A 12,500-nucleotide genomic window follows, 5' to 3' on the forward strand; every position below is an offset into this window, starting at 1 on the left:
GTATATGTTTATATACATATATGTATTCATGTGATAGGTCTCTCTCTCTCTCTCTCTCTCTATATATATATATATATATATATATATATATATGATTGTGTGTGATTATATATATTTATATATATGTATGTATGTATGTATATATGTCTACGTGTGCATTCATACACACACACATAAATATATGTATGTATGTGTAAATGTATATGATGTGTATTTATTGGTATGTGTTTTGCTAAACTTTATATATTAGAATTTTGTTAAATCTGTGTTACATATTAATTTTAATGACAGCATCCATATAACAGTCTACCAAAAACGTATATGAAACTTGTATAATATTTGGTCTGTGGCATATAAAATGTCTCTAGCCATATATGCATTTCTTTGGAATATTTCAGATCAAAAATATGCCATCATTTTACTGTCAGTGTCGAGCATCTCTGCCAATTCTCTGTTTTTACTGAATTGCAATTCTAAACTCAACAAAATTTTTGGATGGCAAGGAAAAGATCAAACCCACAATTAAAAACCAGAATTTACAGAGGAGACACTTGCCTTGCTCAGTATTAGCTTTGTACCTCATCTAGCAAATCCACTTACGAGAGCTTTGTATGATGAAAGTGTATCCTTAGCGTAGATAGAGAGACATTTAGCTCCTCAAGAAGCTTTTTGTAATAGGCTAATGGCAGTTGAGACTAGTTTATCAACAGTGCAAGGGGTGAGTTAATATTATGAAGGCCAGTAGGGACCAGCCATTTCAATATTTATTTACATTTATCTGTGAATGTGTGTGTGTATATATATATATATATATATATATATATATACACACAATATACATATATGTAAATACCTCCATACATATATGTGTGTGTGCATACCTATATATATATATATATATATATATATATATTGGTCAACTTTACCTATCATCTCTCTGAAATCAAGTACTGAGGTTGATGGTAGACATGGAAAATTGGTGGCTAAATTAGAAACCATTTTCAATATCAGAAGGAGACACGTGGGATGGAAAGTCACTAATGGGGTTGATAAAATAAGCACCAGTTAAATACTGGGGGTAGATGTACATGGCCTAGTGGTTAGAGCAGCAGACTCGCAGTCGAGGGATCGTGGGTTCAAATCTCAGACTGGATGATATGTGTGTTTATGATTGAAACACCTCAACTCCATGTGGCTCCAGCAGAAGGTGATGGCGAACGTCTGCTGATCCTTCGCCACAACTTTCTCTTACTCTTTCCTCCTGTGTCTAGCAGCTCATCTGTGACAGACCGGTGTCCTGTCCAGGTGGGGAACCTACACAGCAATGAAACCGGGAAACCCGCCCTTATGAACCAGACATGGCTCAAGAAGGAACAAACAATACTGGGGGTCGATGTAATTGCCTAACCCCCTCCACACAAATTTCAGGCTTTCTACCTTTCGTACAAACGATTATTATGATTGTTGTTCAAAAATGGTAGTACCAGCAGTAGAAGTTGTAGTAAGGTAGTTTTCTTCTTCCCATCTACAGGATCTTAAGTCCTTCCATCTTCTTCTTCAACATTTTCTAATATCAGCAAGATTCTTAACATCTTGCTTTTCTTTTCCTTTCATTAAATTTACATTTATAAACTTTTTTTTTTTAAAATAACTTTTATATAATTTTGTATAATTTCTATGCTTTTTTTTTTTATCTAACTAAAATGTTTGCCTTCTTTATTTCTTTACCATTTTTGGCACCACTACTACTTAGCACTCAGTATTCTTGATAGAACAATTCCATTGTTTTTTAACAATGGTAAATGACAGATATTTTACCCTTCAGCACAAAAACATTCTGAACCTGAAAAGAAGACCAATCAGTGATGCAATATACAAAGGGAAACACGCACACACACACACACACACACACACACACACACACTACTTTAAAGAAACTAAAACAAATAAGAGAAAAGTTTAAAAAGTGAAGAAATATTGAGACAAACAAAGGGACAAGAAAAGGTGTAGAAATTATATATGTATGTGTTTATGCTTGTGTGTATACATATATGTATTATTTTATATATATATATATATATATATATATATATATATAAATGTACACACACACATATACGCATATATGTAAATCTATTATATATTTATAAATTATATATACATGTATTACATATATATATATGTATTATATTATACATATATGTATGTTTCTAGTTCTCTAACTATCTAATTATCTATCTATCTATCTATCTATATATATATATATACTTATGTATGTATTATATGTCTATGCATATATTATATATGTATATGTATATTTGTATATGAATGTCTTATATATGTATGCATATATGTGTGTGTGTGTGTATATACATATATATATATATATATATATATATATATATATATATATATACACACACATACACATATATATGTATATGTATACAATTATATATATATATATATATATATATACATACATATACACAAATAAATGTATACATACATGCATATATATACACGCACACACTTATATATACATACATAATTGACAATACAATAATATATACATTAGCTTTGTCTTTCATGTTTTCGTCAAAACACTTGTGACAACTTTCTGCATATTTTTTTGTATATAATTTTATGTAAACTTTTCCTTTCCTTTGCTGTATTTTCTTTTCTCCATACAATATACAGAATTAAAAGTTTCTAACTTTATTCTGAAAGAGAAAGACCGTTCATTTTCAAGATTGAAACTCAAAATTTGTCTTTAGTTTGTTTTAGGAACTTGTTTTTTTGTTGTTTCTGTTAAATCTGAGGTTATCATTACAACATGAGATGGAAGAATCATTGGCATGTTGAGCAAAATGCTTTGTGGCATTCTGTTCGTCTTTTCATTCTGAGTTCAAATTCCTTGAAGTCAACTTTGCCTTTCATTCTTTCAAAGTGTATGAAATAAGTACCAGTTTCATACTGGGGTTGACATAACTGATTTAGCCCCTTCCTCAAAACTACTGACTTTGTGCCAAAACTTGAAATCATTATTGAGGGCATGGAGTAAGGTGGTGAGCTGACAGAATCATTAGCATGCTGGACAAAATGCTTAATGGTATTTTGCTTGTCACTACATTCTGAGTTCAAATTCCACCAAGATTGACTTTGCCTTTCATCCTTTTGGGGTCAGTAAATTAAGTACCAGTGAAATACTGAGGTTGATGTAATCGACAATCCCCCTCCCCACAAAATATCGTTCACTAGATAACAATGGCAGTCTTCTTTTAATTTTGACTCTATATCTTCAGGAGGAGTTACCTCAATCCTTTCTATATTAACCAAAATGAAGTAGATTGACAATTTTTATTTTTTGAACCCGTTGAAGACACACAAAATGTCAAAATATCATTCACTAGATAACAATGGCACTCTTCATACAACAAGACTGTATGGAATGTGAGAGGGTAATGTAAAAGTGATACCAGCGGTGATCGGAGCATTGGGCTCAGTCCCATTGAAACTTCAAGACTTCTTAAGGCAACTGGAAATCCCATGCAAGATTGATGTCTTGCAACAAGTAGCCTTATTGGGCACAGCACACATCTTAAGGAAAGCATTATCTGTCTGAGGTCCTTGTTGTGACTTAACAGATGACCAAAGACTCCAGTGGGCAGTAAAGAAATATGTATTATGAAGGAATAACAATAATAATATTGTGGGTGCCCTAAGTATGAAAAAAAGTATATTAGAAACAAGATCCCAGGAGAACCATGTCTCAGAGAAATCTAAAAGATTGTGCTGACAAGTACTGCCCACATCCTTATAAAAACCCTATCCATTTAAATATATGAGTTGTTTTACATGAAGATACTTTGCTGTTGCCCCTGCCACTTCCCCTCCCCAAGCTTTCGGTCATTCTGTAACATCTCTTATCCTTCACTCACCCCAGGATGCTGGTTGTGTAACAAACATGCTGATTAAAAGTAAATGATAATAATAATAATAATAATAATAATAATAATAATAATAATTCCCTCACATTCTCTTTGCAGCTTCGTTACCCATTTGGCCTATGTTCCTGGTGCTGAAGCCATCATATCTGCAAGTGGTGTAAGTATTTAAACTTTTTTTTTTTATTTTTACTCTTTCTACAAGTTAATTAACTCATTACCTCAATCACCTTCGGCTGAATGCCACCACCTGGTCATAATGAATTTCAGGGAAATCAGTCATTCACTCAGCTCAATGACTAAGAAATATTTCATTGCTTATCTTTGCTTTGTAAGTTCAATCCTTGTTGAATACAACTTTGTCTTAATTCTTCCAATGAAATAATTATCAGTAAGAGATTGTGTGTGGATGAGAAAGCAGTGGCAGGTGGGGGTGGGGAGTGCAATTTAACTAAATATATACTCCTTCCAATCCTCTTCATTTACAAAGAAATCCATTTGAGAAGGACATAAATGAAGGAGAGAGCATGAGAAGAGCTTAGCTAGCATACAGGGGTGGGGGGAGGTCAGCAAAAGTTTTTCTATTTTGTTGAAAAATTTATTTGTTTTTCTTTATTTGTTTTGTTTCTTTTTGTTAGTTTTTGTCTTAGTTTTAGTATCCTTTTTCATTAAAGTATGCACAGCTTCAATCACTTTGAGGCAAAAATCAAAGACAAACACAACATTTAATATCAAATGCTTTGCAGCCACCAATTCCTTCTCTCTCTCTCTCCCCCCCCCTCCTCCCCACAACTATTCACAGTGGTCATAGTTTAATTCTGAATAAGTATTTCAAAGTAACATATATTTATGGTTTGTTTGCGACTTTGATTGACTGTGTGTTATATTATTATTATGAAGGAAATCTTAACTTTATCCAAACTCTTCAGAATCACAGCCAAGCGATTCCAAGCCCATTTTTGTTTACAGAAACTTTTAACCAACAACACATGGAAAATCAACACAGTCACACTGTGTGCTTCCTTGAGACTTCATTATGGTTTTCCTCTTTCTTTTCTCCTCCTCTTTCCTTTCTTCTCAAGCCTCTTCTTCTTCTTTATCTCCATCTCTTCCTTTTCATTCCTTATCTGCCAAATTTATTCCTAAAGAATAGAAAACAGTTGCGGCTGCTTTAGAATGGACGTTATTACTTGTGAGGAGGTCGGGATGTTCCTGTGGCTGTAGCTTAAACAGCATGGCTCCAGGCAGGGGAAACTTTTAGATATGCAGTGAAGTGCTAGCAATAGAGGAGATGATGATGGTGGTAGTGGTGGTGGTGGCAGGGGAGATAGGAATATAGAAAGGAAGGGTTAGGGTTAGTGGGGGGTGAGAATTTAATGAAAAAAAGCAAGCTCAGTATTGTTTGGTTCGTAAGATATTATAGTAGTAATTGTTGTTGCTGTTGTTGTTGTTGTTGTTGGCTACTACAAAGTGTAAATGTAATTGGTTTCGCTTAATGTGTCAGAGAGTATTGTTGCATATCGCAGTCTGGACAGGCAGACACCAGTATGACGTTGGCCGAGTAACTTCTTTTAATGTACGTCTATATAGAAGTAGCGAAATTCACTGGGACTGGAAAAACAAATGTATTAGATGTTTGTTTATCTCTATTGGTAATATACTTGGCGTGTTACCCTCAATGCCACACACACATACACACAGCATGTGTGTATATTATATTTATGTGTGTGTAATGTATACACATTTGTTAGTTAATAAGTAAAATTTGAAATAAAACAATGTGTATTATAATCATGTATATGTGTATGCATGTATAATACATGTGTATATGTATGTATGTATGTATGTGAAATATAAATGTGTGTGTGTGTGTGTATGTGTATATGTGAGTTGGGGTTATAACTGTGTGTAGAATATGAAATGAAATGAAAATCTATTGATTACCACTCAATATAATCTCTTTTTGCTACACAAAACATTTGTCATTTCAAAAGCTTTGTAAATTTATCTGTAATATCACATGGTTAGGTCCACCCCCTTCTTCCCACACACACTTTTATTTTTAAAAGTTTCTTCAAATGAATTGAATTTTAGGAAGATAATCATATTCCTCATCATCATCATCATCATGTCCAATTTTCCATGCTTGCATGGGTTAGATGTTGAAGCATATTTTCTACAGATGGATGCATTTCCTGCCACCAGCATTTATCTGTTTCTAAACAAAATGATATCTCCCCTTGGCCAGATATGTTTCCATGGGAGACTATAAACAGATGACTCCACTTGGATGAGAGTGACACTTGTTTACTGCATGAGGTCAAAACAAAGAAACACAAATAAACACACACACTCACACAGATATACAAATTTGCCTGTCTATCTGTCTATTTATCAGTCATCCATGCATACCAGCCTCTCCTCTCCACACCACTGATGTTATTCAAGGGAAAGGCAAAGGGGCCGATACAGCTTGGCACCTGTGATGTTGCAACTCATTTCTACAGCTGAGTGAACTGGAGCAACATGAAAATAAAGTGTCTTGCTCAAGAACACAACATGCAGTCCAGCCTTGGAACCAAACTTACTACTTCATGATTGTGAGCCCAACGTTCTAACCACTGAGCCATGTGTCCTTCACATGAACACATTTTGTAGAATACATATTTATTGTACTTTCACAAGAATAATGGTGACAATGACTTCGAAGTCAGGGCTTGCTGGCCTTCATCCGACTCTCTATACACAAAAACGAGATCATTATACTTTAAATCATAATTGCAATATCACCAACAAAAGTGCTTTAAAATCTGAAGACTTGGCTACAAACTCTGATTCCTACAGACTTATATTCGTCACAGTCTGTTGGATGATTACTGAAGGTAAATTAATTCTTCAGTTAATCTAATGATGGTGATGAAGATATCTGCCTCCAAGAAGATATTAATGTAAGGATATGTAGCTTAGATGTAGAGTTTCTGGTAAGGTTATTTCACAATTGATTATAAGAATGGATTAGAACTGGAAGTTAACCATCATAATTTCTTTATTATTTATCTGTTTTTAATCAAATTCAGAAAGCTGGGCTTAAAGACAGCAATTCTTCTTGTCAGAGAATTAGAGAAATTCTAGCCAACTGGACAACAGCTGGTTGGTTGTATGTTAGTTAGCAAGAAAGAGGGAGATATACACTTACTTCCACCTTGTATCTCTCTTGTAAAAATTTTGCAGCAGTAGTAGTAGTAGTAGTAACAATAATTATAACGTTAGTAATAATAATAATAATAATAACTTTATACTTCGGTCTTGTTAGGAACCAGGAGGTGTTGTGAGGTTTCTGTTGTATAGGTTATTGATTTATATTGATTGGTCATTGATTAGAATCAGGAACACATCTAACTTCAGAAAACAAAGTAAATAAATAAATAAAAGTAATTTGCAGTAAAAGAAATGGTCATAAAGCCTTAAAAAAAGACAACTTTGAGGGAACATATCAATGAATGCAGGAAAGCTCTCGCACACACGTGCACACATACTCACACACATACACACAAACACATGCACACAGATATATATATATGTATGTGTATGTATATATATATATATGTGTGTGTGTGTGTAATTATAGACAAGCATATGGTGTGGTTATTGTACATTTTATTTATATTTAGCCCAACAGCATGTGTATTGTCCAAAGTAGTTCTAGGTTTTCTGGGGGGAAAAAAATAAAGAAATCCTAAAAATTTTAAAGTTTATTGTACATTTCAGCTGTAAGAATGAAAAAAAAAAATGGTCTACCAAAACTTTATGGCCGTGGTTCATGTTTTCACTTTTTAAACTTATTTGGCTGCACAAGTAGCAGGTCTTTTTATTTTTTTCCCTCATCACCATTACTTCTATCGTATCCCATTTGCATGTTCTTAGGTCATAGGATTCTGTTCAGATTCAAGTTCAAATAAATTCTTTGCTAAGTTCAGAGGCAAACAGAAGACAGCTATGTTCAATACACAAATTCTATAGATAAGGATGTGTGTGTGTTTGTGTGTTTTTTTTTTTCTTAGAATTTCAGGTAAGTTCTTCTTAAAAGAATTCAAACTGGTTGCTAACAAAGTGACAAGACTTTTTGAGTTAAGAGAGTTCTCAGTGTTTGTAAATATGTGGTTGAGTAAGTGTGTTGGTTGAAAAATGTTTACACCCAAGTATGTGCATCTATTCATGTAAAAATCTCAGATGCAGAATTTTTGGAATGCTTTACAGATCTTCACTGTGCCACCAATGGATTGGATTTGGAGAATCCATGTCAGTTTCTTTTGCTCTTTCTTCAGAAAACCTAGAATTTCTCGGTTTCTGTGTAAATTTGTTGGTACACAACCTAATGGGCAGCTATGATGTTTGGTACAAATGAAAATTTATAGCCAGGGTACAGAAGGTGAAAGTTCTGCATTAATTTACCATTAATGCTCTGCGTGTGTGTATAGAGAGAGTTAGAGACAGACAGACACAAACACACACACACACACACACACACACACACACACACACACACACACACACACACACACACATACATATCACTGTATCATTGTATTATCCAAGCTATCAGATGTTGAAAAAAACTAAATGTAAATAGCTGTTAAAAGAAGTTAATCACCTCAGGTACAGTTTGCTGAATATAACCCCCAGCCATTGGCAAATTAATTTCTGGGGGCAACTAAAACAACTCAATAGAGTCTTTGCTAGATAAACGTAGTACTTACGTCTATGCGGCTGTGGAGTGAAAGAAAGGGGGATAGAAAGAGAGAGAGAGAAGGGAGAGGGAGAATGGCAGGAGACCTATCACTACTAATATAGTTTTCTTAACGTATACATTTATCTTATTCCAGAAGAAATACACACACACACACACTCAGGTACATATCTGCACACAGATATACACCCAAATTTCAGAATGTGTTTACATGTATATGTGTATATATGTATGTGTATAAATATATATATATAATTTATATATGTACGGCACATGCCATATATGTATGTATATATATGTGGCATGCAATAAGCACCATTCATGCATGAGTCATTGCCAATGCTGCCTGACTGGCTCCCCCATACTGGTGGCATGTAAAAAGCACCCACTACACTCTTGGAGTGGTTGGCGTTAGGAAGGGCATCCAGCTGTCGAAACCTTGCCAGATCAGATTGGAGCCTGGTGCAGCCTTCTGGCTTGTCAGTTCCCAGTCAAAGTGTCCAACCCATGCCAGCATGGAAAACGGGCGTTAAATGATGATGATGATATGTATATGTATGAAGCAAACATATATAACTAGAGTGTAAAATCCCTGTGAAGCTTTCAGCATGTAGAGTGTAAATGGTTATCTGTGATCATCCTTTGGTTCAACTCTTCTGGCAGTGAAGATTGTAGATATACATGAGATACTTGCATCAAACTATGAAGTAGATTAAATAACAGTTTACTGTACACACACACACACACACACATAATTGACTCTATACACTTGCTTCTCTAGCAAGTAGAAAGATGGTTTTAATTTATTTTGAGATAAAATCATAATCGTTTTGTGTGTTTCTGAATATCTAAGGATGTGTGTGTCCCCATGTCTAGGTTTGTCTGTGTGTTTTATTTAATAAAATCCTTTCTATGATTGACATATAATTTATATAGAGATATTTACAGATACACATATCATGCATACAGCAACATGCGTGCGTGCGTGCGTGCGTGTGTGTGTGTGTGTACGTACACATACAGACATAACACAGACACACACAAATGACATACACATACATACATTTACTTCAATTACAGCAGTGGCTTGTGACTATGCTGAGTCATTGTATATTTCATGTATACGTGTGTATATATGCATATATATATATATATATATACACATCATTATATATATATTTATGTGCACATACACTCTTTATATTTTACCTTTTTACTTGTTTCAATCATTAGACTGTGGCCATGCTGGGGCACTGGCTCGAGGAATGTTAAGTCAAATGAAATGTCCCCAGGACCTGTCTTTTTTAAGCCTGATACTTACTTTATCAGTCTCTTTTGCCAAACAACTAAGTAATAGGGACATAAACACATTAACACCTTTATTAAGCAGTGGTGGGGGACAGAAACACACACACGCAATGGGTTTCTTCCAGTTTCCAATCTACCAAATCCACTCACAAGGCTTTGGTTGGCCCCAGGCTATAGTAGAAGATACTTGCCAGATAGATGTTCCAGCAGATAGATGTTGATGTTGTTAAAATAAAAAACAAAAAAAAAACATTTACTGAGTTATATTGTTTGGTACATTAAAGAGTGACATGGTTGATAAATTCCAGCATTACTTAATTCCTCTCAATTAAAGTGCTTCAATTAATTATTGCAGAACTAATAGAATATTAGCTTTAATTAAGGAAGATCCAACCAATTACAATTCAGGAAAAATAACTTATGGGAAAATAACAGAAAATAGTGAAGGTCTTTGCAAAAATTCAGATGAGAGGGAGAGAAAAGAAGGAAAGGAAGGAAAAGAAAATAATATGAGACTCTATTGAGATTGCCATAATCATAGAATTAGCAATCATCACCTATAAATACTTAAATAGAAACAGAATTGGATAAATGAAATGGAGGAAATGGTCAACACATTGATAGGAAGATAGCGTTGACATCAACAAATAAGCGGAATTCTACTTTAAGAACATCGTATAAAAACCTTCATAACGTTTTTTATTTTTTGGAATTTTCAGAAAACTTTTACAAATTTGTATTCTATACGCAAGAAATCACATGACTATGGCAACAATTTTGTTTTAATTTTTCAAATTTTCTTTTTTTGTTGAAATTAGTTTAAAATACAAATAGTCTGAATTTTTTTGGCTAAAGTCCAAACAATAGACTGTTAAATGTATTTATAGGGAGAAAGATATTGGAAAACATCAACACATCAGACTGACAAATAAGTGGCACAGGTATGAGGAGGTCATGAGGTAAGCTAAAAGCAAGAGCTAAATAGCCCTTAAATCACACACAAAATTTTTTTGTTGTTGGTTTTTGCATAGTCATGAATTCCTGTGTGTAGAACACAAATTTGCAGAGGTTTCTGAAAATTCTCCACTAATCAAAAACATTATGAAGTGTTGTATGGCATGCTTGAAGCAGAATTCTGCCAACAAATAAATGTGTATACTAGATTATTGAAAGTAGTTTAGGCAATAATTATGTCAACATAAATATATAAATTTATGTTAGTTAAATAACAAAATTTAGGGAGTTCAGTTATTGAGTTGTAATTAAGTTATGAGTTGGAAGGCCAGAAATAATAGGGAAGATATTCCCAATAAAGAAAATGAAAAATGAATCCTAACATATCTATTAACTAACAATATTATTGAGAATAAAGCAGATCAATTGAAATCATATAAGGTTCACTTGAAAGGTTAAATCATTCCAATAATAATAATTTTAAACAATGGGGAATATTAAGAACATGTTAAAAGAATTTGTGAGAATTATAAAGAATAATAAAAGCCTTAGATATTAATATATGTTTAAAGAATTTATAGGATTATAATAAATTTTAAAGAATTACACATGCCATTACTAGAGAGGATGAAGTTAATATTATAAATATATTACCTTAGGCTAAAAGCAAATTGAGTAAATTAAATTATAGATGAGATAAATTATATAAAATTACAGTCATCAGTATCTGTTGCTAAATATGATCACTTATATGTATTAGTAGTATTAAGATATGCTAGGGTACCTACAATCTACGGATTTTATTACTAGTAATTAAGGTCACCTGATCCCGGCAGAAATCTTTCTCATTTGAGAAAAACCAAGCATGTTCAGTTGGAAGGGATGCTTAAGTTTGTTCAGAAGCCTTGGAGCACAGTTTTTCCTCTTCTCCTTGATGGCTTGGGATAAAAATTAGCCCTTTCCCATCTTGTGTGAGGAATACCGAATGTCTTCATGCACTACCTGCCGGATAAGAAACTCCGACACTCCCATGTCCCTGGCGATGGACCTGATTGACTTGGAGGGATTGTTGTCAATGATGGCCTGGATTTCACCAACAAATTCAGGAGTTCTTTTCTCATTGTAATGATCAGAGTGAGTTTTCCGAGTTGCCGTACCCTCATAATCACCATTAGACTCATCCAACTCTTTCCGAATCCTCTGCACTGTCCTCAGATCGACACCCAAACATTCTGAAATGTTTGTATTGGAGCTTCTGGTGTGAATGCCAAGCAGTGAAGCATGTCATTTCCAAATTTCTGGCAGAGTGAATTGCATCTTGGTGTTGTTTTTCTCACAGACAGTGCCCAACTGACCCTACTATATTGTATAGTCAATAAAATCAAAAACAAACAATGCACATGCAGGAAATTAAAAATATAAAATGGCGACAATTTACCCATCACACCCTGTATATACAGCTAAATCGATATATCAATATAAAAACTGAGAATAACAAGAGTATGTGAATGTTGTAGGTTCAATGTTAGGAGTTGGGGAGCAGA

The 12,500-nt window shown here is 33.9% G+C and overlaps 1 protein-coding gene across 2 annotated transcripts in view; it reads left to right on the plus strand.

Moving 5' to 3' along the window:
- LOC106870740 (tRNA (guanine-N(7)-)-methyltransferase non-catalytic subunit wdr4) overlaps window positions 1–12,500 on the plus strand; it is a 1,059,977-nt gene that overhangs the window by 1,009,619 nt on the left and 37,858 nt on the right. For both annotated transcript variants that reach the window (XM_052973384.2, XM_052973385.2), the window contains one exon: window positions 4,050–4,107. In XM_052973384.2, coding sequence (XP_052829344.1) covers window positions 4,050–4,107 — 58 coding nt within the window. The remainder of the gene's footprint in view (window positions 1–4,049; window positions 4,108–12,500) is intronic.

The sequence above is a fragment of the Octopus bimaculoides genome, chromosome 15, assembly GCF_046866305.1.
Source record: "Octopus bimaculoides isolate indiv1 chromosome 15, ASM4686630v1, whole genome shotgun sequence".
NCBI classification, from domain to species: Eukaryota; Metazoa; Mollusca; class Cephalopoda; order Octopoda; family Octopodidae; genus Octopus; species Octopus bimaculoides.